General features: G+C 33.3%; 2 protein-coding genes across 7 annotated transcripts; one reads left to right on the forward strand and one right to left on the reverse strand.

Moving 5' to 3' along the window:
* The first annotated feature begins 106 nt into the window (after window positions 1-106).
* Window positions 107-5,353, forward strand: LOC112684999 (GPI inositol-deacylase). Of its 2 annotated transcripts, none has more exons than XM_025556756.1 (15): window positions 107-381; window positions 462-603; window positions 669-889; window positions 982-1,263; window positions 1,354-1,521; window positions 1,585-1,844; window positions 1,907-2,051; window positions 2,110-2,387; window positions 2,466-2,579; window positions 2,949-3,170; window positions 3,233-3,418; window positions 3,477-3,639; window positions 3,709-3,911; window positions 3,974-4,075; window positions 5,188-5,353. In XM_025556756.1, the coding sequence occupies exons 1-15, from the start codon at window positions 214-216 to the stop codon at window positions 5,216-5,218; spliced, it is 2,685 nt and encodes an 894-aa protein (XP_025412541.1). In that variant the 5' UTR covers window positions 107-213; the 3' UTR covers window positions 5,219-5,353. The 2 variants fall into 2 exon arrangements, with proteins under 2 accessions (XP_025412541.1, XP_025412534.1); XM_025556749.1 differs by lacking the exon at window positions 5,188-5,353 and adding an exon at window positions 4,173-4,988.
* Window positions 5,354-13,284: 7,931 nt separating this feature from the next.
* LOC112685146 lies at window positions 13,285-26,404 on the reverse strand. Of its 5 annotated transcripts, none has more exons than XM_025556945.1 (6): window positions 25,945-26,404; window positions 22,106-22,270; window positions 21,156-21,261; window positions 19,095-19,223; window positions 16,841-16,991; window positions 13,285-13,633 (listed from the first exon to the last, which is right to left on the reverse strand). In XM_025556945.1, the coding sequence occupies exons 2-6, from the start codon at window positions 22,245-22,247 to the stop codon at window positions 13,367-13,369; spliced, it is 795 nt and encodes a 264-aa protein (XP_025412730.1). In that variant the 5' UTR covers window positions 22,248-22,270; window positions 25,945-26,404; the 3' UTR covers window positions 13,285-13,366. The 5 variants fall into 5 exon arrangements, with proteins under 5 accessions (XP_025412730.1, XP_025412720.1, XP_025412714.1 ...); XM_025556935.1 differs by having other exon boundaries at window positions 19,095-19,208; window positions 25,615-26,404; XM_025556929.1 differs by having other exon boundaries at window positions 25,615-26,404.
* Between the last annotated feature and the right edge of the window lie 70 nt (window positions 26,405-26,474).

A 26,474-nucleotide genomic window follows, 5' to 3' on the forward strand; every position in this document is an offset into this window, starting at 1 on the left:
TAATAATAAATGTCAAATGATAACATAAATTATTTAAAAATGTAATGCTCCAATAATATATTTTTTATTACTCAATTAAAATAAATTTGGTGAACGTTCATATTACTGCTTTACTATGTTATATATTATATATTGTTGCTTTGTGTATTGTAGCTTTTACTTGTTTGATAATAATTAAGTTATTTACATAGTAAAAAGTATTGTGTTTGTATAATGAACATAGGAAAATATATACTACTTAAAATGAAGCCACCTAGTCTTCTTGTTTATGTAAGTGCCATCCTTTTGTTGACATTCGCTGTAGGCGTTTATAAGCAACTAACTCAGAAAACAACGAACAACTGTGAAATGACTTTTATGTTTGAATATCCACATTTTATTGTGAGTAGTGAAAGAAATAAAGTTTTCAATCTGTTTAACCAAATGTTTCTTCTAATTTATGTAAATATTTTTACTACCAGGATATCTTAGTACCTATGAATCGGGGAAAGTATAATTTATATGCTTATACTGAGGGTCAAACAATGGAAAAAATCAAATCCATGAAGTTTTATGGTACTCCAGTTGTCTTCATACCTGGGCACAGTGGATCTTACAGACAAGGTTGAAATTAAAATTATTAATTATCCATTAATTATCAATTAACCATCTTTGATGGTACTTTTTAGTAAGATCGATTGCTTCAGTGAACATTCGAAAAATGTACCATATACAGTCTAATATAAAATTTGATTTCTTCACTGTTGACTTAAACGAAGAGTATTCTGCTGTTTTTGGTGGGGTTTTACCCCAACAAACTGAATTTGTTTCTCAATGCATTAATACAATAATAAAAATATATGAACACGATTATAAGCCTACATCAATTATACTAATTGGACATTCTATGGTAACTTATTAAGTTTAATCAAACTGAAAACCAAAAATTAGTTGACTAACAATATCTAGTTTTAAGTAAAAAATAATTCTTATTATTTTTAGGGTGGTATTATAGCTAAAGGGCTGTTCATTAATCCCAAGTTTGATACTAGTCTTGTTGAACTGATCATTACTCTAGCTACTCCTCATAGGCCTCTGTTTCTAGCTGATAATTTTATGGATAGTTATTATGAAAACGTTGAAAATATTTGGGGCAACGGATTGGATAAACCTAGATCTTCGTTTTTGTCAAATATTTCACTGTTATCCATAGGAGGTGGTCATCGAGATTTGATGGTTTGGCCATGTCTTACGTATACTCCGCATGCAGATATAAACGTATTAGTGAGTTGTATTTTTATTAATCTCTGCACTAGATCTCAAGGATTAAATTAATAGTATAATATATTACTAATAATTTTATTTTAATCCTAGAGTTTAGCTATACCTGGTGTTTGGACATCTACGGACCATCAGTGTATATTATGGTGCAAATCATTAGTTAAATCCATTGTTAGAGTATTATTTGACTCTGCTGAATCAGACTCTGATGATACAATTTATGATTGGAGAAAGAAAGTATCTACTTATCATTTTGATAAAGTATGTAATGGGGGTTGTAACAAAAATATATTTTTCTATTTTTTTTTTTTTTTATACTTATAGAGAAGTAATGGGAAGTGGTTTCATTCAAACTTGCATCCTATTTCTGTAAAATTAAATGAACCAAATATGATTGTATGGAACGAAACTTATAAAGCTCGTCGATCAATTTTATTAGAATCTGGTACACCAATGCCAATTGTTATACATGTGCCATTATACAATCAATCGCTTGATTATGAAATGACTGCTGAAGCCATAAACATTGAATACCACGATTGGGTATTTTCATGCAAACCTGACTATCATTCAAAAAAATATTGGTAAAATATTATTTTTATTTTTTTTACCTGCAACTGCCAATATAAATTGAGTATAATTTCAGTTTGTTTGGTGTAAATTGGTCTTCTAATAGTACTATATCTGTCTCGAAATATATGAAAAGAAGACACATAACAATAAAACTTTCTGACGTGTACAGATTAGATCATTCGAATTTGGTTTTCAAAATAAAAAATACAAAAAAACCTGTAAGACTTTTTAAAAACTTTAATCTATAGTGTATCAATTATTGGTGTTCAATTATAGACTGGATTAAATATTGACTTGTATGAAGTAAGGGACAGAACTAATGAAGTATCATGGAAAATTTGGTATGGAATTTTATATAGAAAGCTTTTATGGAAAATCAATGTTTATAACACAGTTCAGTACAAAACTATTCTGCGCGATTGGTCTAATAGTATATGTATGAACTGTGTGTATAATGTACACATGATAACTGTTAAATGTTCAAAAAAAAAACATCATGCTGTTTCTAAATTTATTGTACCATGGACACAAGGTGTTTTGCATGGACTTACCAGGTAAGCCTTGTTCTATTTTTTTATTACTCAATAAAAATATTTATTGACTCAATAAAATTATTTCATATTGAATTGCAGTGATAATGCAGTTGATCCATTGAGAATATCTTTAGAAAATATTTATTCATCAAATAAAACTGAAGACCCATACTTACAATTCATATTAGACCCAAATTGCAATTATCGTATTGAGTAAGTGAGATTGTTGTCAATAATTTGTCATTAATATGTAGCTCTTTAATATTCAGAGGTGGAACTAGGAATTTTTATACCCGGAGAAGATGTTAATATAGCGCCCTATCATTGACCAATAATCAAATACTTTTTTCAAAAATGTTTTTCTAATAATTAACATACAATTATACTTTATAAATTGTAAACCTAATATTAGTAATTAACAAAGTTAAAAATATTAAACTTGTCATTAATAACTACAAAAATTACACTCTCTAAAATTGTATGCCCAGGAATGAATCCCTGTCTTCCACCTCCTAGTTCTGCTTCTAATAATATTAATAACAATATGATATGTATTTATTATATAAATTTGATGTCTCTTAGGCTAGAATTATCTGTTATGGACACAATCGGAACCATGGGTTTAAAATATGGCTTAACATTTCCTTCTTACATAGGAATTATAATACTTTTAGTACTATCACACCAGTTTTCACAGTTGGCCAATTCCACTAATGATGATTGCTCAATATATCACAACTCTTTGCCATCTCTATTTAAGATTGTTAAGATTTTGGTCGTTTCAATTTGTCTTATGACTTTTGTGTAAGAATAATTATTAGATTTTAATTCTTACATACTTGAGCTATAATCTGATCCTGTTGTAGACAATACCAATGGTCTATTATAAATAAACCAATTGGTGGTATAGACTGGCTAGGACATCCATTAAAAACGTTTGTATTTTCATCACTGTTATATTGCATAACCAACTCATTCATGTGTTTCGCAACTTTAGTATTATGGTCTATGATGTTATTTTGGGGCAAAGCTATTAATGAACTTTTAATTAGGTAAGTATCAAACAAAATTTATAATTTTTTTGATTAAAATATGTTAATTCATTTTCAGATTTATTATGAAAGCATTGCAAAAAAATGCTACTGTATCTGATTGGATACTGTATGGATTTGGAAAATTACCAATTGCTGTTTCAATGATAGCTATTTTAATGTCATACCACACTTGTGGTACTGTAGGACTTATTATCTCAGCATTCTTCTATTATTTTATGGTAAAATAAATTTTAAACAAATTATTGATAATTAATTAATATTCAAATTGATTTGAATTGATTTTACAGCTTTGTACAATGGTGCAAGACTGTATTGACCAGTTAATTTATTATCCAGTGATTTTTATTAAAGATTATTTCATAAAAGGCGAAAAACCAACTTTGAACTTATCACTAACACCCATTCATTTACATTTTTCACTGTTTTTATTGTGGCTTCTAATTTGCGGATGTAATTTGCCTTGTAGCATTGAATGGGCACGAAATTTTCAGTAATTATTTTTTGTTACCTCTAAACGTTTTTAGCCAATTAACAATGTTTTGATTTTTATAGTCATAGTAAATATTTAGATCCTGATCCATCATGGATTTCATCAGTAGTTTTAAATACATGTGCTGGTATCTTATGGCAAATGGACATTCCCAAACGCAATATGTAAGTTATGTTTACTAAATTAAATTATGTATTACGAACTAATCATTTTTTTAATTATTATTATTATCCTAAATTAATGGACACTTATATGTTTTAGAAAATGTTATGCAGGTTTAAGTGATTTCTGTGTAGCTACCTCGGTTATTTTGTTTGTATTTTGTCAAACTGCACTATTTCGAGTAACTCCAATTTTAACAATTGTTTTTGTAGTCATCACTCTCCATCAATATATCAGTTCATGGATTGGCGGAGTTAGAGATCTGAATGATAGACAAGTTAATCATACTAATGTTAATTGAGTTATTGTTTCTAATGATAATACACCAGAAAATTAGCAACTATAAAACAAATAGTAATTTTATAATATAGCAATAATGTATATGTATTAATAATAGTTCTACGTTAAATAACCAGGAATAGCTAACCCTGTCATGTATACATAATGTATTACGTTGGCCAATTATTTGTTTGTATGTTTTTTATTTTTTTATTTATATAGTCATTTCATTTTCTTAAAAGACTGATTCGTGTCTATATGTTAGACATACTATTTTCGGTTTAAATCTGATTAATTGTTTATAATTTCTTTAATATTAATATTAATTTATTAATTCAGTTTATAGTGTTTAATAATACATTTTGTTCAATTGTGATTATACGATGAAGCCATGTCAATATGTTATCACTAAGTCATAAGATCTTCTAGTCAGTTATTTAACTCTATGGCATTTGAATGTAAAGCTAATATGCATATGGTATTACTTTATAATATAACTATACTACCATATGTATGTCGTATAAACAAAAATAATAACTAAAACACAAATAAGTTGTTATATGAATTTGTTTTAATATGTATGTAATAATGTCCATACTTGTATCAATAATTACCATCTGTTGAATAATGCATGATGTTTTATTTGTATTTTTATTCCGCATCAATCACTAACTTTCTTTTTTATAATTAAGTTTACTCCTTATAATTATCTTCTGTTTAATTAACTGAGGTTTTTTTTTTTTAATACCAATAAAGGTTTTCGATTACCCGATTACCAAACTCAGTTCACAATTGCATTATGACTGTAGTTTTACAGTTAACTTCTGAATTTCAGAAACTTCAACCAATTGAACAAACCACAATGAAGAGTTCTCGCTATTTTTGCAACAAGACGGATTTTTGGATATCAATACAAAAAAAAAAAAAAAATTATAGTCATCTAGAGCAGTGATTTTTTTACTGGTGTGCTGTAATCGTTTTTGAAGTGTGCCTTGATAAATCTATAAATTGTTTTATAAGTATATATGTATGTTTTTACTAGTATTATTATTGATATTCGGTGAAAATTGATTGAAATAATCATAGATACTTGTAATATTATTTATTGAAAATTATTTTTAAGTATGCTCGTCACAGCCGTCTCCATCGGTCGATTTCACAATAATTAACCCTCTAATAGAGAAGACAGTAAATAGTGTGCCTATTTATCAGAGGCGTCATTTCAATTTGTATGGTATGGATATCACGAAAACTGTTTTATAAAGATTAAATATATAGAAATATATAATATACCAAAAATAAAGTTTATAAGGTTCGCATAATAACGATTGTCATAAACCGGGGAGGAACCAGTGTTTCCCAACTTTTAATAAACCGTGAATATGTAATTTTTTTCTCGTGTCAGGCATTATATATTTAAAATTAAATAAACATGTAATTTATAAAACAAAACAAAACTAAATAAATATTATCAAGTACAAGGGGGTACAAGGAAAACACCTCTAGTCAGTGTACCCTAGGCAACGTTTTTTTAATGGCTAATTTTTTCAAACTCAGGCACATATGATCTCTACAAAACGTGTATTTGTCTATATGTCTACACCACTGCAGGAATGTAAGAAGTTTCGCTGGCGCTTCTAACAAATTTCGAAAAAACTCGCCTTTAACAAGTCTATACAACAAAAAGTTGGTACAAAATAAAAATCCTTCGATCTGACGTAAACATTTTAGCAATTTTACACTACTAGACTACGCCGACCTTCGCGTAGCATGTTTTTTTAATTATTATTATTATTATCATTATTATTTGAAATTTGAATGTGATGCTTTTTTACTTTCAACATTAACAAATAGGTACTAAACGAATAAACAATACCGATGGAACTAAAGGACTTCATGGTAATCGTACATAGTTATATTTACCAGTGATATTCTGATACATTTTGTTGAGAGCATAGGTACTATGCAAACGAGTGTCTGAATTTGGACATTTTTATAATTTAGACGGCGGTTGTATAGGAAAAAGTTGTAAATATTAATAAAAAATTTAAATTCATAGATTTTTATTTTCTGCCATAATCGAGATTAAAATTATTTAATTCAATTAATACTATTAACTTACTAATCGTCTGTATATCGTCTGAGCAACGATGAGATAGATAATCTATGTCCAATATTATTTGTCTTATTCTATTCACGTTTGTTAAATATTGTCCTTCTTACAAATATATATATACAAATAATTTTTATAATTCCTGCTCATTGTATATATTAATACTAATAAAATAAATAATATTTTATTATATAAATATATATTATTTTATATTATTATTATTATATATTTACTTATCTATATATATATTTATTAGTATTTATTCATGTTTTTAAGCTTCGAACTATTTGTTTTATATTTAATCCATTAACTTTTTAAACTTAAAATAATTAAGTATTCTCTGTTATGTAAATAATATATTTCCATTACTTAAATCAATGTTTTTCCTTATTATATTTATTTAAATTATTAATACTCTAAATTAATAAATTACATTTCAATTTATTTGAATTTATTTGAATATTTGTTTTTTTTTATTATTAAATATATTTTTGTGTTTCATCTGCATGAGTAATCTCTAGACCCCTTTTTATTTTTTCTTTTGTTATTAAAGTATTTATTTTTATTAACAATTTAATGTATAATGTTTTTAATAACATTAACTTATGTTTTTTTATACGTAAATAATGTTTAAAATTATGTCATAATTTATATATTCCCCGGGCTCCAGGTAAAAAGGAAACTTTTTTTTGGCATACTTCTTTTATCGCGACTGAAATTTTTTTAAGAAATATGATTTTTAAGTTATAAAATATAGTACCTATATTTTCAATATTGAATCCATATTTAAAATAGAAATACATTGTTGTATTAGAGCCCGGATTAAGTAGGAGCCAGAAGAAACCATGGTTCTGGGCCCACAATTATATCAAACAATAATAGGCCCTTGACGGATAGTAGGTTTTTTTGTTTTTTTAACTCTTTTTTTTTTTTTTTTTAGCTCGTATAAAAAACAAGTATAGAACGAGCAGTTCTCAAGCAAATTTAAATAGTTTAATTGTTTTGTGTTCAGGGAGTAATGTATTGAAGGCGATTAATACCAATTATATAATTAAAGGGTTTGCTTTCCAAAAAGAAAGAAAAAATTATTTATACACAAATATATAACAATATAAGAAATGTTTTAATCGATTGATCTTATCATGTTTTTAGGTATAATTCATATAAATTAAGACTATGTGGACCGTGGAGGTAATTATTTTTTCATACCTTATTTTGCTATAACATTTTATAGAACTCTAGCCCCCCCTGATGTAAAGGCCTAGTTACGCCTATGATTGTATATAATATATAAATATATTATGTTTATACTGGATAAAAATCGCCATCTCCACCGCCGTAATGTGTTCAGGTCTGCGATTTTAATATCATCATCGTTACCGCCATCACCACCACCACCACGTATTTATTGTAATAAGACATAATTTTTAGTATTTAATCCATATTTTAAATAAAAATAAATTGTTATATTTGTACATGGTTGTATTCTAATATGCGCTATAGCTGTATTTATTGTTCATCGGTTTATGTTTTATGATTTGTGGTAGGTATTTGTTTGATACATTTTTTTTGATATATTTTCTTTATCATCTAACTAAATTATTCTGTGAGCCAGGTAACCATTTTTCATTTTTTTTTCATTTTTAATGGTATAAATATGATAATTTTGTAACTTATTTAAATAATTTAATAATTTTAAATAAATCAAATCAACTTTATATAATTACTTTCATTTAATAATCAAATAATAATATTATTATTCCATTTCCTTTACGTTTTTTTTTAGAACTAGGATTTTTTTTTTCATCTACCCAAATCAAAATTCTTTCGGGAGCTAGGGATCCCCTTTTCATTTATTTTTTTTTATTTTTACCTTTTCATTTTTAATAGTATAAATATGATAATTTTGTAACTTACTTAAAATAATTTGAAAATTTTAAATAAATTAAATCAAATTTATATAACTATACTCATACTAGGGTCCACCCTAAATAACCAAAACAACATGCATGGAGATATCAATATCAGATTTGGCGCTGCTTGATGTCTTTATGCACTGAATACCCGCTTTAAATCTAAGCTGTTGTCATGAAAAGCAAAATAACATCTGTACATGAGTTACATACACCCTATATTGACGTATATATGTGCTACATGGGAAACGATGAGAGCTGATAATGAAAAAGAAAAGTTCTTAGAAAAATGTATGTACCCGTATTCAACAATACAGAACAGAAATGGAAAATAAGAACGAATGCTTAACTGTATCAACTTTACAAAAAAGAAGATGTAATCCAATTCACCAGAGGAACAAGGATAGAATGGGCAGGCCATATATGGCGGGTCGATGGAAATATACCGAAAGGAGCATTGACATATGCGGTGATAGGAAAGAGACCAAGGGGTAGACCGCGGAAAAGATGGAAGGACAGCATCAGGGAAATATTAGAAGTGTTTGGAGTGGATTGGGAACAGGCATATAACAGAGAGCGATGGAAGGGAGTAGTTTTAGCAGCTAAAAGTTTAAATGACTTGTAAAGGTCCAAAAAAAAAAATTCAAAAAAATAATAGAGTCCTATGAAAAACTTTTAAAACTTTCGAATTTAATTGTACCGCTGTGATATGAGGTGTAATTTTATTTTATTTTTATTTTTTTTTAGGCGAATCAAACGTTTATACCATCGGAAAAATGGGAAACCACAGTGTAGCTTGCAACAAACTTCCCGCGTTAGGTCAAAGTCGAGAAGCTACGACTACTACGAGCAGTGCAATAACTCACTTTCTAGGTTAACTACATGTTTTTATGATAGACTTTGATTTAACAACCGGAACGATTTACAGGAACTTTTCAAAAAGTCAAATACGTATTCGTGTGTGGTGCCGGAGGCGGTGTGCCACATTACACAAACTACGACAAACACGTGAAACTAGGAAACGTGGTCGTTTTCATTACAGAGATAATCAAAAGTACATTTACTTATTGGAATACCTAGAGTGGCTGATGCTATTATTACAAATATACATGCTACCGATTCGTTTAGGTGACCAATAATTTAATTGAAGTATTATTATTAAATTTAGGACCGTCTACACGTATTGTGAGAAAGTCGTCGTCGAAAATGGAAACATCAAATTTTATATTGCCGCCAGTACAGTTCGATAGTATTCGATATTCGGATAGCTACGATGAAATTGTAAATGGAAGTAAATTTAGTGTTCGGACAGGGTGTATTTCGGGTCAGATTGTTGTCGGATGTGCGTGATCATAGGAGCTCGACTTGTATGACGTGTATTCCTCAACCGTACGAAGTGATGAAAATAACGTGAAGATTAAAAGAGATTTTCAATACTGACGAAAATAATAAATTTTTAAATATTTCAATGTTCTCGTATGAAACAAAAGCATTTTCAGAACATTCTATGTTGGTTAGCCCCGCAAGCTCCCGTATAGGTGACCATAAGTAACGTATGGATTATATAGTTTGATCGTATGTTTCGGAAAGCCCGTACGTTTAAATTTAACTCAAAACTGTACATTTGTGTTTGTGGCATTTATGAGCCTTCTGAAATAAACGATTCAACCACACACCAAAATAGGCCACGGGACAGATTTAAACTGTTAGGTTTAATCAAAGTCGAGTGCTAATCGTGCCGCTATTGACTAGCGCAGTAGTCAACGGCCACATCCTTCTGCAAACATCTAAGCCAAGGAGATACCAAGACATGCGCGTACCGTACGTGTTGTTTGCCGAGCGCCTGAGCAATCGGGTGCACACGTAGCGGGCGACAAATATCTACGTCGATTCGGTACCGCGCGACGAGTACCTAATATTAGAGGCGCACGTCGATAAAAAATATACTGCTCCGCATACAATGCGCAAGCACAGCGGTTCCTGACCTGAGGGTAGTTACCCTTTAAGGAATAAAATATGATTTTTTGAGGGGTAAAGACTAGACTAATTTTTTATTTTTTTATTTACTTATTATGTGTAACCTCTTGATATAATTATTAGAGCGCGGATTTATATGTATTTGCATATTTATTCTGGTTGATCTGATATTCCAAGTAAGCATAACATTTGTTTCATAACATAACAATTTAAAAAATTAAAATTTTTTAGCGCATATTTTTGCATATTTTAACATTTTTCTATTTTAAGGGCTTATTTTACAATTTTAATAGCATTTTTCATATTTTAGTGCATAATTCGATCGTTTTTGTTTTTTTAGATATTTTTGAAATACATAGTATTATAATATAAGAAATAATTATTATATTTTTATAATTTCCATTTATATCAAAATAAATTAATTGGTATACTTGTAGGTATAAACGGTATTCCCAAATATAACCTTAGATCGATAATCGGGGAAATAAAATACGTACATTAAGATAAGATTTTTTTTATGCATATTTTTTTATTTTTCGTGCATATTTTAACATTTTAGTGTATATATTTATGAATATTTAGGGATTTTTTAGCGCATATTTGGTTGGTTTTTAATGCATATAAATCCGTACTCTAATAATTATAATTATTGTTTTATTATTTTCAATTTATGATTATACAGTGTGTCTTCAATTATTCTTTGCGAAACGAACCATTTTTACATAAATACAAACAAAAAAATCAAAAAATTAAACGTTTCTTTACGTAATGCATTGCGGTTCCATAAATCAATCTAATTGAATTGCGATAACCCGATAATGCGTGTATACGTTGGGCCAGACGCACGTGCTTTTTTTAGCGGGCAGAGGTATTTACTAATTATCTTACCGGGTTTGAGGGTAATAGTGTCCAAAAATATTGAGAACCGCTGCGCCAGCATTATGTGTTCGTACCGTTTTCGTATTCAATTGGTCAGATTACGTGTGTTGTGGGTGCACGTAAACCGTTTATTTTTTTCTCCGTCCCGCGGCGGTGTCGATATCGCAACCGGTGCGTGCAAAAATATAAAAAAAATGTTATGTAATGGTCGACTTCGCGTGCCGCTGTAACAACAGTGTAAATATTGGCTGTGCGCATATTTACACGCCGCGTATTTCCGCAGGTACCCCGAAGTATGACGTAGATGATAACATTGTATGTGTAGAGATAACGCTCGAGTGCTTGGGCACTCCGTTAATACTCCGGATTCCTCTTTTACGACAATTTGTCGCGACGTCGCGATCTATGACGTCGGTCCAGGATTATTCGCACGTGTAACATTTGTTTGCACAGTGTTTCAGTCGCGTTCAAACAAATTGAATCCAATCCAATTTCGAGTGCTTCTTTTTGTCGTTCTAACACGCACGTTTGTGCGTGCGAATATAATACCTAATGTATAGGTGCAGAGCCGTGTCAAATATTTCAGCGCCCCTGGGCAACATTTTTTCTTCGGGGCCACTGGGCACAGGTAGCATATTAAGTGCAGATAAGGGTGCCCCCTTACTTTTACAAAACTAAGGCGCCTGAGGGTGATTGCCCCTATTGACCCCCCTCCCTTAGCACAGCCCTGTATAGGTATAATACTTGTAATCATGTTTATCGGATTACGGATTCGAACGCGGTCGTAAAAATGTTTTAAACACAATATTATCATTTCACAATACACATGCGGAGATGATTTAATCATCATCTAATAATAATAATAATAATAAATAATAATAAAAATGAACACAAATATCTATCAATAATTATTATCGTTCCATAACGTTGTTATAAATATTATATGTACATATAAATCGTTATGAATTATAAACGGGGGATAATAATGTGGTGATGGAGTTGAACGATTTTCAGAGGTCATCTAAAACTCTTATGTAAACGAATGAGAAATAGTTGTATAATCTATACATTTTAAAAACAGCATTATGATGGTTTTTATAGTAGTGTACTATATGCTCTAAAATATGTATACGTTTCACATGTTATGCGTAGGTAAATAAATATATTATTTTATAATATAACTGTACAAATATAAAAATGCATGAACCTAGAGTAAAAATGAGGTATGCAATGGAAATATTTCGAAAAGGAAACGGTTCACAGTGCACATATATTTATATAATATATATTCCGTATACATTTTTTCAAAACTAACTATCAAAACACATAAAATTATGTATAAAAATATGAATACTGAACAGAAAAGATAAAAAAACCGCACGTAAAACGTGAGCTTTACCGTGTTACGATATATTAATTATACATACCGTCGGTCTAATTTGCAAAGGTCCAAAATGGTAAATTTTACAGAAGGACAAAAAAACTTTTTAGTTATTTCACATTACTTCGTCTGATTTGCAAGTCCAATAAAGTTAATTAAACGGAGCCATGAAGATACGAATTTTCCGAAGTTTAATTCGATTATATTAACTGACGCGTTTCCCCCTCCATTTTACAAACAATACAGAATAATAAATAATGAAATAAATTTGTGAACCAGGCCAACCATGCATACCGCGAGCACGTTAGTAAATATATACACGGAAATTAGAAAATTTAAGAAACGGTTCGTAAGGGTTAAGAGTTTTCTGACTTTTTGCAGCGGTACGCAATATATCACAATAAAATATGTACGATGAACGAGTGTATAACCGGAAATAATCACGTATTTTTACGTTTTATATCCTGTTGGTCACCACCAAAGTTATATTTGTAAAGCTCCGCAAGGAAAGGGTTGTGAAACGGAACGGGAACACCGCGATGTTCCATGTTACACGGTGCATCATGTCAGGGGATAGTCTGAACGTACGACATGAAAATGCAGCGCGCCACGTGAATCCGCAGACTACACAGTGACTTTTTTTTTTCAAAAAATATAGCGATTTTACATAAAAAAAAAAAATGTTCAAAATATTTAAATTAATTTTCCAGTTTCCCGGTACGCCGACCCATCTCCGTATCATCTGTACGTTCTACGTGTACTTCAGACAGCTGTCACGATTTATGTAGATAGGTTGCGTGAGGATGATTTCGTTTTGAGAGTTGTTTCTGGCACTTCCGGACCGGCCGGGGATCGTTGCGGTAACGTCGGTGACCGTGGTGAAAGTCGAGTAGTTTGGTGGAGCCGAGTGCATTTCTACTTCGTCGCTGATCGACAGGGTCCGGTTCGCAGCGCTCCTGGACGTGTTGGTCTGGCCGAAGTGAGTCGCGCCGTACTCGGGCGGTGGCTGCTGCTGTAGCTGACGAGAAGAAAACAGAAATAAAAAAAATAAAAACCGAAATCTTTTGGACAGGAAGAGTGATCCAAGGAGGAGTACTAGCCCGCCCGAAATATACAGACGTATAACACGCTCCTACGGAACGTTCATCGCTGATTGTTCATACGCGCGTTCGAGATCAAGCTAAGTCCACTCCGCATTGGTGCAAGAATATTTTTATACACATTTTTTTTTAATTAAAACATTACAACAATCAGACCGTACAGGGTTGGGTATAGTATTACGGTTTCAAGTTTAGAGAGCTTGGATATAATTGAGTTTAATATGATACGAGGGGATCGAGAGTTAAGGAAAACTCGGTGATGTGTTTTCATTGAATTTAAGGATCGAAAATGAGAAAATAAAGATGATCAGGAATGAAGTAGTGGACATTGCAAGTGCGTACCAATATTACAGTGTCAAAATTTACTAATCGTTATAGCACCTATAAAAACGCATAATTGAAGAAAATATTGTTCGTAGGTTCAGTTATCAGTGTTTAGTTTAATACTGTGTACACAGATAATCGGACAAAAAAGTACCCGATGTAAAAATCAATGAGGGTTTAAATAAATAATAAAGGTTAAGGGAAATAAGGGTTCATTTTTCTTGGGTTTCGATTAACGGGTTAAAACAAGGTTTGAGGTTTTCATAAAAAATGTTACTTAAATGTATTCAACAAAAAATGTTTAAATTTATGTATATTATTTAAGTAAATAGAAAAATTAAAAGGTTTCTTATTGATGGTACTTGTCATTTTTTGTCAGGCTATAGAGAGTAAATACGGCAGTAAAGTACACAAATTAATGATAAATGATAAAATGGAAACAGTAAAAGTAACGATTTTTTAAAAAAATAGCATAAATACACCACACAAAATTCGCTTTTCAATATAACTAACACTTTGTTTATTTTTTTTTTTATAAGGACTATTGACAACACTCTATTCTAACTTCCAAGTACTACCTCTCACAATACCAATGGCATTATAAAAATAAAAATATACATTTAAATTTTTTAAATTTTGTTCTCCGAAAGTTAATTCTAAAGATAAAATACAAATATAGACCAACTTCTATTTCATAAAAACGTTTTACTTAATTAATTATTTATTTCAAACTAGTTTACAATTTTTCCGCGGTTTAACATTTTAAAATTAATTGTAATGTATTTCAACACCGGTTTTTAATTGAAACCGGGTTTAATTATTCTTTGGGTCACGGTTTTGGATAAAAATCTACTTTAAATATTTGTTGGGTTTCAGGTTTCAGTTTGTAACCAGTTTCCAATTTTTCCCGGGTACTCCAGATTTCTAAATTAGATTTGTAACACGTTTTGACTTCCTGGTAAAAATTTTTCGTTTCCTATGTTAGAATATTGAACACTAGTTTAAACCTTCGGAGACCAGTGTATCGATTACATCATTGATTCCTACAATCGCATACTTTTGATAAAATACAGAACAAAACCATACAATTTTGATGGATTGAAACCGCACACTTTTGATTTTGATTCCAAAAAGGTTATACTTACCTAAGTTAGGTATACTTAGGTTAGATGGGAACAATATACATCGAGCAGTTACCAGCGGTGTCCCTCAAGGGTCAGTACTCTATCCAATTTTATGGAATATAATCAGTGCCGGCTCTAGAAGAGAGGGCAAACCGTGCGATCACCGGGCTCCGTGCTTGTATGGGGTTCCACAAATTGTGTATTACGAATAATCACTTTATCTACAAGTAAAAATAATATAGTCCCAGTACACAAATCACAACCCGTGTGGTCTTGTGGTTTTCTCAGGATACGGGTTGTTATCAACGAAAATTAAGACAGTACCAATTATGCATAGCTTTGAAGTATTGCACGCGCATGCACTTGTAAAATTGTTTATCATCGACGACGGTTCGAAATATTATTTAGTTTTATAATAACATAAATAAACGTAGATTTTTATAAACAATTAATAAATTAATATATATATATATATATATATACACCCTACAAATGGCCCACTATGGCCTCACAAAATTCTGCACTGGGCTCCGAAAACCGTCGAGCCGGCACTGAATATAATGTACGATGACATGCTACGTATGGAGTTGCCGAGAAACATCAGTGGGTTCAAACATGAGTCAAGTTCAACCCTGATAGATTTTGCTGACGACGTCGCGATCTTGGCTACTGGACACACAACGACGTTGCTGGAAGAAGCCATGAACCAAGCTTTGGACTTAGTAGCGAGGTGGATGGCCAGCAGAAGTTTTATACTATCAGTAGGCAAGACAGAAGCAATAATGTTGAAATCTAAACGTGGGTACACGACTCCGAGGTTCTTATTGGAGAACACACTGCTTTCACTCAAAGAACACATTCGTTATCTTGGCATAGAGCTGAGCGGGGAATTAATCTGCCATTGTCCATTGACAGTTGTATTTTGAAGTTGTCAATAAACAGCATTCGGCCACCTGGGGGTAAGATTGCCGAAGGAAAAGTGCCCCCCAGGTGGCTACGGAGGGCATATACAAAAAAAAAAAGGTTAGGTATACTTAAAAGCTTATAATTTAGTCAAACAAAAAAAAAAAAAAAAAAGCATATAGGCACGAGTATTCTAAAATGCAAAAATGAAAAATGTGAAGTGTCTACAATTTTTGAAGTTTGATTGGCTGAAATCTAATACCAACATTTTTTAAAAATTTCATATGATCTCTGTTGATTAAAAATTCTTCTCACCATTTAAATAAGTGCTCCTAAAATAAATACAATTTAATTAAAAACCGAAATATTAAAACTTGTTAGCATGATTATTACAGTATATATTATAATCTTTTCTTATAAGTTTGTTATCACTAAAAATAGTGTGCGGTTTTAACCACTGTAAGTTTGGAGCATTTTGTTATACAATGACCAATAAAGTTTGCGATTTTTGTCTATCGACCTTTTTTAGGTCAAAATTAAAAGTGTGCGGTTTTCGAATCAAATCGATTACATTTTCGTTTCACGCCCGTATACGTGTGGTATATATTAGTGTTCTAAATAATTGTGATGATGACCATTTATAACAGTAAGGTACAAACGACGGAAGGGCAAAATCGCCGTGGGGAGAGGATAGCTAAAACTGAGTACACACTATTATATATTTTACTATTTCTGAAGGGCAAACTATTTAATATCTGCAACGGTAAAACTTACCCACAGGCTGCACGTGTCTATAGGAACTTTACGGTCTTTCTCGATGTCATCGTAACACGGCGGTCTGTCCTGCATTTTGTGCTTGATGAACTCGTTCAGCGAACTGTCGCTGGCCACTCTACTCATCGAGTCGCACCTGCAAAAGCTGCACCTGTAAAACCAACGTCCGTAATGATTACCCGTAACACTTTGATAGCTATGATGGGCTTCGCTCGCCAAATTTCGGTAAAAATAATCGGTATTCGAGTGTAATTATACTAGGCAAAAATGCGAACTAAATAATCCAAGAGTGTATTTCACTTAACCACATTTCGCGTGTATCAAAGTGAAGTAGTTAAGTGTACCAATATAATTAAGTGTATAGCCTATACGTAGTAGTTTTATCGAAAAAACTATTTGAAGTAACAATGTTTTCTGAGTTGAATAATTTAAAAGTAATACATCATAAAACTAAAGTGGTTAAACACCATGAAATGTATACATCAATTATTGTAATGTCAAAATATACTATTATTATTATTAGTAAATAAATATAAGTAATTACAACTTATCATCCAGTAATGTAATATTGTTTTACTGTAATTTTTAGTTGAAGTATCAATAATTTGAGTTATAACAAATAATAACTATTTTCTGTGAACAATGTATCCCCCCCCCCCCAAAAAAAAAAACCTAATGCTGAAAAAAGGCCAAGTTCCAAACTCCCTCCCAAAAAAGTCGGCCTATCAAAGTAGTGAAATCTACATTGTGGCCAAGTCTGGTATTTTTTAATTTGTAACCTCACTGCGCTCCTACATTAAAGAGTAATACTCCTATTTTATTTGTATATGTAGTTTAACACTTCGCCAGTTTCTGAATGAGGCATGAACTAGACTTGGTCGCAATGTAGATACCACTACTTATTATGTCGTTGTCTTTTTTTAAGAAGAAATCTAAACCTTTTTCTTTTTTCTGAGTTCTCTTCTCCCAATAACCCACGTAAATCTCATAAATTACTACATTCGATAATGATGTTTCTTTCAAAATTTCTTTCAAAACGGATCAAAATTAATTAAGTGAACTCCCTGGAGGCTCGTCACCCTAGAGAAGGCCGCGTATGCTTGACCACAAGAGAATGTTGAGTTACTAACATCAAATAAAGCATTTGGCAAACTTAACCCTTGACTCTTATGGATGGTAATGGCATACTGCTAGAATTGATGTCGGTGCACCATAAGCTCGGCTGATGATTTCGAACTTAACTAATAATTTTATTGAATTCATAAGAGCATTAAACTTTTCATCAAAATTTTCTTATGACGTTACTACGTTAACTTATCGTCCGTATACCGACGAATATTATTAAAATATTCTATATTTGAATAATTATATTATATATTGTATTTGAATAAAATAAATGTACGAAAACATTATTTATAAATATATATATATAAGTCAACTACAAACAATTTCTTATTACCATATTGTAACGCTGTTTGAAGAAAACGTTTATGCGTGCTAAGCGCGACACTTCATACGTTTAGAAATACACTCACTAAAGCGGCATTAATTTTGAAAAAAATTAAATTTTTAGATTTTTCCCTTTAGTTACACTGTAAAATCTACCTCTATGCCAAATTTCACCTTTCTACCTATACGGGAAGTGTCTTATAATTTTGATGATCAGTGAGTGAGTCAGTTACAAAGTTGTAAATTTTGAAATTCTCTCATTTTGAAATGGTACAATATTAAAGGCTCATTTTCTTACAGCGTCCTAAACTACTCGAGATTAATTTGTGTTTTAAATTTCAAAAGTTTATCTCAAGAGGAAACAGAGATATATTGGTTAGAATAATCGGGCGAATTGGTTCGTATAAAGATACACTGGCATTGCTGGAACTTGGCCGGCGCACTGCCGTGCGCTCAGATGTTGTAATGATCACAGGATATGTATATTCACAGGGTAAAGTAAGGTATTTTCATGGTATAAGTAATTTTGGGATAATATTTATTGTACGTTCACGTATATATATATACCTATAGATATAGTATAATTTCTTATTAGATGATTGACTAGAAATTACATTGATCCTTAAAATTACTGTATTTTTAAGGATAAATGTAATTTTAAAGTTAATCGTGTAATAAGATATCGCATTATACGTTCAACAAATAAAATCACAAAATGTCCTATACTACAAAAATACGTTACTTCACCCTATGTACGTATAAATTATAATTTTATATACGCTACATTATGCATTTATATACTCACCTCAATAACGTTTTCCTAATGACAGCGATGAATGTGATAGCCAAAAAGACGAAAGCGAACGATACTGAAAGCGTGTTAGCCAATTGAATGCCCAACGTCGGCGTGTATCTGCTTCTGTAAATGACCGACCTGTACGGTTATTAACCCACGTCGGTTTCGACAGGAAAAAGAAAACGTGAATCGCAAATGCCGCGTCGAAAAGAATAAGACCTACCTCCGTTTACGTAAACGAGTACATACACAGATACGGTATGTTTGTACAGGTGTTGATATGGTTAGAAATAAGTGGAGGGATGAAGAATGAAAATTATAAATGGCAGGATGCCTCCCTTAGTATCCGTTTCTCTACCTTTACCGCGATGTTTATATTCATGTATAGGAAGTATGTACGAACTTACATTTCACTCGGAATAATTCGATAATGACCGGACAAACAAGACTAGGAATCAGTGGTTGTATGATGGAGAGTACCTCATAAGGCCAAGACAACCATATACCAGATTTCAACTGTAGGTTTCCCATAGACTAAATATTTTTATGTATAGGAAAATAATGAAAGTTATCATATTATATAATATTAAGATAGACGAGATTTTGTTTATTACAATTTATATTTGGCTATTGATGGAGACTTTTTGTGGTCGGTGGTTGATATTTATAGTGAATTAATAAATTCGTAGCCCGTAGTATTATGATATGTGGTTAGGAGCAACAGATTTTGAATTGAAAATCCCCCATCAGGAAATTTATAAAATCAAAAAAAAAAAAAAAAATCGCGACTGTAAACCAGCGATTCCCAAAGTGGGTTCCGCGGAACCTAAAAATTCCGTGGGACAATCTTAAGGGTTCCGCAAGGTGTATATGAATATTGAAAACGGTAATTGTTGTAAATAATAATCATGAACATTTTTTATCTATTAATCATTTTTTGGAGTATAGGTTTTATAATAAATAAATGAAAAATTGGGGTGAAGTTGGAGTTAGATACGTCAGGGTTCCACGAAACAAAAAATATTTCCTAAGGTTTCCGTGGTCGTAAAAGTTTGGGAACCGCTGCTGTAAAAAAAAAAAAAAAATAAATAAAGGAATACATTGAGAGAAATTGGTTGTTTTACATAGAGATAATTTATTTTAATAGAAGATATTATTTAAATGAGTTATTATTAGGTATAAATTGATTTATTTCTACTCGTATACTATTAATTTAAATATTAATTTACTAATTTATGTTTTATTTTATTATTTTATTACTTTATTATAGTTGTATTTTTTTTTCTTACCATACATTTGCGCTATCGATAATAAGCTGATAATTCACTTTTATTACTCTCTACCAATACATTTAAAGTGGTGTACAATGTACATTGTTTGACCATCTAAAATGTTTTCAACTATTTACTATTATAAAATAATTTTTTTCCGTGTATTTGCTTCGTGGAATAATTTAGGTTACGTTCATTTCGCCAATACTTGGAATCAGGTTAATCAGCATCATCGACGAATTATGAAATTGTTGTCATAACCTCCAAAATCATTTAAAAAAAATCGAGGATAATCGATGAGACGTGTGTCGGAAAATGCAAAGGAAAATAAGCTGCAGGTAGTCTATATAAGTTTTAACGTTTTTTCTTGCGGTTGCTAACCTGTATGGACAGAAAAATGTGAGAATAGGTACATGGTGGTCAACCCTGTATACTCTGTACAACGACGCACGTGTTCAAATGCATTTCTACTCCATCGCATTGTGTACATCGTAATTGCATACATCGTGATCGTGTTCACCCCGGAGTACTTTAGTCAAATTTTCTAAATTTTAGTTTTCAATTTTGTTTTTAATATGAGATTTAAAGCTGTACAAATATGCTCATCAAATAGTAATAAGAGAGGTGGTTAAGAAATCAACATTAAAACAAAAAATTAAACGATGTAATGGTGTTTAAAAACTACTTTTAATTTTAAAGAGAAGTTTTAACTAGAAGAAGTCTCAACACCATTATCATTTTAATCTTTACCCCTGGTTGTTTAGGTATTTAAATTTTAAAGATAATTTATAACACTCACAGACATTCTTCTTCCATTCCCGATCTGCACACGCACACGTCGTTGATGCACGCAGTAGCTTGCGGGTTCTGACAACATTTATTCATCGCACAGCTCTCTTGGAACCCTGCAATACAGATATTTTATAAACGATCTTCTCGTTTTCTTCAGAATTTTAAATCGAGATCATGATATAATGTATTTTTTTCAACGTAGTAACATTATTCTACAACACGGAGATATGTTTAAGTCTCAGAGGCTTAAGTAAGGGTGGAAAGGTTAGGGGGTTCAACCCCCCCCCACAATCGCCAAAATTCTTACAAGTGAATAAATAGATAATAATAATAATAATAACTATTACCTAAATATATCATACCTCAATAAATAATCTAATTACGCTCTTGGTAAGTTCAAACTATGTAAACATATTTACGGAGTTGTACATTTATAATAAATTAAAAAATACTTGCAATTAGTTTTCATAAAACACGGGGAGAAGTCAATAAGGGGTTATTTGTAAAAAAGTAAACAATAAACCGTATGCCTTTTTGACAATAGTAATAAAAACTGTCTATTACAAGCGTTTGTTGCGATTTCGGGAGCGAGTAAGGATTTTGCGTTTTCACACGATAACCGAAAAGTTTACACCGGATGTGTAACAACGAATGTCTTGACCAATTGATATTATTATAACAATAAGCAGATATGGTTAAAACGATAATAGGAATTGAAAAATCAATATAAATCAATATAATCCGGATTTACGGATTTCATTATCCGAATTTTAGGATTAACATTGTGGAATTTTGTATACTAATTAGAAAATCAATTTATTAATAAAACTTATGTAGTTATTAAAACTTTGATATAAGTCATACATGAAAGAATACTAATTCAATTTTTTCAAAATCGGAAATCTGAATTCAGAGTGAAATCCGGATTTTCCCCATAACAACCTGGTATGTACTCACTCGAACACAAATGGCAATAGGTTTTCCTGGACGTGTCGTTGTACACCTTGTACGAGTTCTCGTCGCACATGCACATGTGGTTCTCGCACCTAGTGAAGCCGTACTCTCCTGGGCACGGTAAACTGTAGTTGCAGTAGCTCATCGCGAATGGTGCTTCCGTGACACCTGCAATACAATGTACGGACAAATATTGAAATCTGTGTGCAGTGCCGTTGCGCTTATGCAAATTATTGTGCAACGGTGTTATGCAACAGCATAACGTCACTCGTAGAATCAAGTACGGAGATCAAGGACGCGGTACACGAGCAATTAAGGTAATGTCTATGCGAAACACGATGTTAGTTAGTTAGTTAACTCACGCGTTAAGGCCGGGATCATACTAAGAGTTTAATGCGTGCGGTCGCCGAATTAAACAGAACCCAACATTTTCAAATGACACCGCAGGAGCGCAACTAGGGGATGGAAGACGGGGATTCATCCCCGCGCGTAACATTTTAGAGGGTGTAATTTTTGTAATTATTAACAACTAATTTGATAATTTTTATTTTGTTAAATACTGACATTAGATTAAAATTCAATAATTATGACTATATATTAATTATTAGAAAAAAATTGTCGAGAAGAGTATTTGATTATTGGTATTTGATCGGGCGTAATTTTAATATTTTACCCGGACGTAAAAATTCCTAGTTTCACCTCTGGACACCGGTCTTGCAATCCGGAATTGTATGCGTTTTTATTGCACTGACTGAACGTATTATTTTAAGACGAGAGCTGTCACTCTGTGCATTTTGCCGGTCCGGTTTGTGGACAAAATTTGTTATTATACTCGTAATACGGTTTGAGATTGAAATTGGTGGTAAAATATTCTAATAGCTGTTTGTTAATAATACGTTACGTTTATTAAACGTATAGCATATCAGTAGCGGACTGTGCGTCAAAAAGCGCACGGTAAAACGCATGCGACAGAAAACGCTTAGTATGACATCGGTCTAAGCGTTTCCGAAACGTACCACGACACAAAAGGACGATGAGACCGATGAGCATTAGTCTCGTCGCACGATCACGAATCCCTGATCATCGTTCTTTTATGTTACGATGCGACGTACTTCTATCGTGCATGAAACGACAACCGAACCGTCGACTGCACCGAAGTGAACATTTACGGACAATGATATATCGATTATATTTTGGTCTTGCGGTTTTACGTATACCTCAAGATTTTGAGAATATAAACGCACATTTCAGTATATTTCAAAACAAACAGCTTATGTACCTGTAAAATAAATCGTTCCGGATTTCCACCACGAAGCCTAGGCGTATTTAAAACTCTTTCGCCGCGCCGTTGGTGTCACACGAAACGTTCTGTACACAGTGACGACTGTAATCGATTAAACCGTAATACTACGCATATCATTTTTCATTTGTTGACATCGGTTTGACGCAACGCGGGCGTCGTTCGACGTAGACCGTAACGCGAGGTTGGTTTTCCGAACACTGCGCACGCAAACACAGGCGGGGCTGCGAAACCGATACGTATAGTATGAGTTTACCTACATTGTATCGTCCTAGAATCGATAACCTGTTGGGACGGATAAATCGAGAGCGGAAGCACGTATCCGAAAACATATAGGTAATAATGATGATGAAACGAAATAATCTAACCTAACCGATGTATTAACAATGAACGACCGCGGTTTGAATCGTTTTGAATAGATGCACAGAATTTCAGCAGATGTACTTAAACGTCAAATCGTATTTCATAGGCCGGTGTGTCGATGTATAATGTCAGAGGTCGCGTCATAAGTGCAACTTAAGGAGGGGTTTGGATAGGCTTACTCTGAGTATTTTTCGTAGTCTTCCCAGATTAAAAATAATGAATCTTGACGAGTCTAGTACTGGAAATTGAGTTAAAATCGAATTATCATCTATGCCTATAATCTGAGTACACTAAATAATTGTTAAGGTTGACAATTTTTTATTATTCAGAGTTTTGGATTTCAGTTATAACCACTGCTGTGGATAGTATTTCACGGGTAAACGTGTTTCAAATCAATTGTAAATCTTAATCCACCGTGCATTGCATGTATCCACTTTGGTTTCTCACCAAGAGCGGTCACTTCCGGTGATCCTGTGAATAACCAGTCCTATGTAGCACCCCAGTCAGCATTTTTTATTTCAGGAGGTGACCAGGGAGCATTCCCCCCAAAGAAAAATGTATACCACCCCAAAAAAGTTTATTCATTAATTATTTACTCCTATAGCATACCGCATATTACATCCCTCTCGAAAATGTCCGATACCCCTCGGGGATAGGTCTAAAATAAACAGTGCCAGCTCCTTCACACAGATCGTTAAGAACACACGGTGCAGTAATAAGATACTTATGCACGTTTCGATAGTCAGGTCGTGTACGACGTTTTCTCGAAATATCACGTTGGATTCGTGATACGAATCCGTCACACGTGCATACGTATTTAAACCCTCGGCGACGGTCGGCCTACGTACACCAACGTCTCGCTTGAAACGAATCCGGGAGCGCAATTAAAAGCCTAATTACGAACCGACATAATCGCGGTGCCCACAGTTCAAGGTCTGAAATCGTCAAAACCCTCAGTGATCTACGCTTGTTCATAGAAACTCCGGCGAGACACTGTTGTCGATGGCGTACCATCGGAACTCCGAGACGCTCAACTTTGTGTCCGACATAAAGACCCTATACGTTCGAAAAATCACAGGGGCGGTTCGTAAACATGGGGAAACGGGTGACGGCATCTAAGCCTACACCCGTACGGCGCCTGAACGTTTTACCGTTTGGTTGTCCGCAAGATTTCGAGTTTTCCGAAATCGTCACGGATGATGGAGGCGTTTTATCGCAGGGGCCGTGTTGAAAGTTCAAAACGTCGAACGAAAAGTCCATACGAATGAAATGCACCGTTTCCCTAACCACGGTTTGATCCGTAGTACGTAAATGCTTTGATAAAACCGTATAGGTTGATGTCCACACTGTGACTACCAACTGTCGTTAGGGAACCGGTGCGTTTTATGCACGTTTATGTTGCGTGCCAGACGTATCCATGTGAAGCGTGGATACTGGAAGACGAGCGTGACATCCGCTTTGTTTTCCTGATATATCGATTTGTTTTACTCGAACTTCAACCCAACAGCGAAACCATCGACTCGATAATAAACAGTTTTCGATAAGCTGTAGTACCGGGACGCCGCGATGGTTTTCCAAAACGGCGGGGGAGGGTGAAAGAAGTACATCATTATATAGCTCGGCGTTGGACTACAGCGGTTCGGGAGTCATAAATATGCGACACGGACCGGTCGCCCGTAAACCCTTAGCGCGCAAGGTTTGCGGCGATCGACGGACGAACGGGGGTGGAAAACGAACGTCGGTCTCGGTCTTCCGTCTTTTCACTCGTGGAAATGGAAGGGTAACCGGGATGATCAAGCGTGCGTCTTACACCGCGAATGGCAGCGTGTGAACACTACATTAGACTTACCGGTCTCGTTGTCCGGCGACGACGTGGCGGAAAACAACGCGGGGCGCGGGGCCGTGCAGATGACGACCACGGTCGACGTCAATGCGGCCGTTGCGAATAGCATAGCGGTATGCGCGTGCGCGCACTCGCCCGCGACCGTCGTACGTCGTGTCGACGCGAAAAAAAAATATTCAAATATATTTTCGAGAAAAAAAAAAAAAATGTATAAAAAAATATATGCAAAAAAACCGGACGTAGAAGACGGAAAGAAAAAAATCAACTGCGTTGCGAATCGTTCACATGACACGCACACACACGCACTATGTTGTCTTGACGCACGCGCGAGCTTACATCGGAAGACTACAGCAGCAGCAGCAGCGTAGTACGTAGTGGCTCTGGACGGACCGTCCGACAACGGAAGCGCGACAAACTTGCGACGACGAAATGCTCATAGCATCAGCACTGAAGTGTGCACTTCATGTACACATATGATATTAATATATTACACGCTCGTAGTTGCGTACAATTCCGTTTTCGAACGCGCGCCGTGCTGCTCTACCGCAGACGACGGTAATGGGATAACGCGTACAATGGGAAAAACGTAAACACAAAAAAGAAAAAAATAAAAAAAATGAGACGTCCGCGACGGAGATGAAAACCGAAGAGCTCCGCACGAACGATAAAGACCATATAAAACACAACAAAGACCAGTCGTACGGTAACACAAGTAGCGAAAAGGTTTTTGTTCGTTCGATAAGTACGCGCGCGCATTAATAACTTATGTGTATCATTTATAATATTATTATTAACGAGCGCGCGCGGACGCGCTCACACACGCGAGCGCGCGATCGAGGTGATGCACCTATGATGATATGCATTGC

This window comes from Sipha flava, unplaced genomic scaffold, assembly GCF_003268045.1.
Source record: "Sipha flava isolate LNK unplaced genomic scaffold, YSA_version1 106_pilon_pilon, whole genome shotgun sequence".
Classification (NCBI taxonomy): domain Eukaryota; kingdom Metazoa; phylum Arthropoda; class Insecta; order Hemiptera; family Aphididae; genus Sipha; species Sipha flava.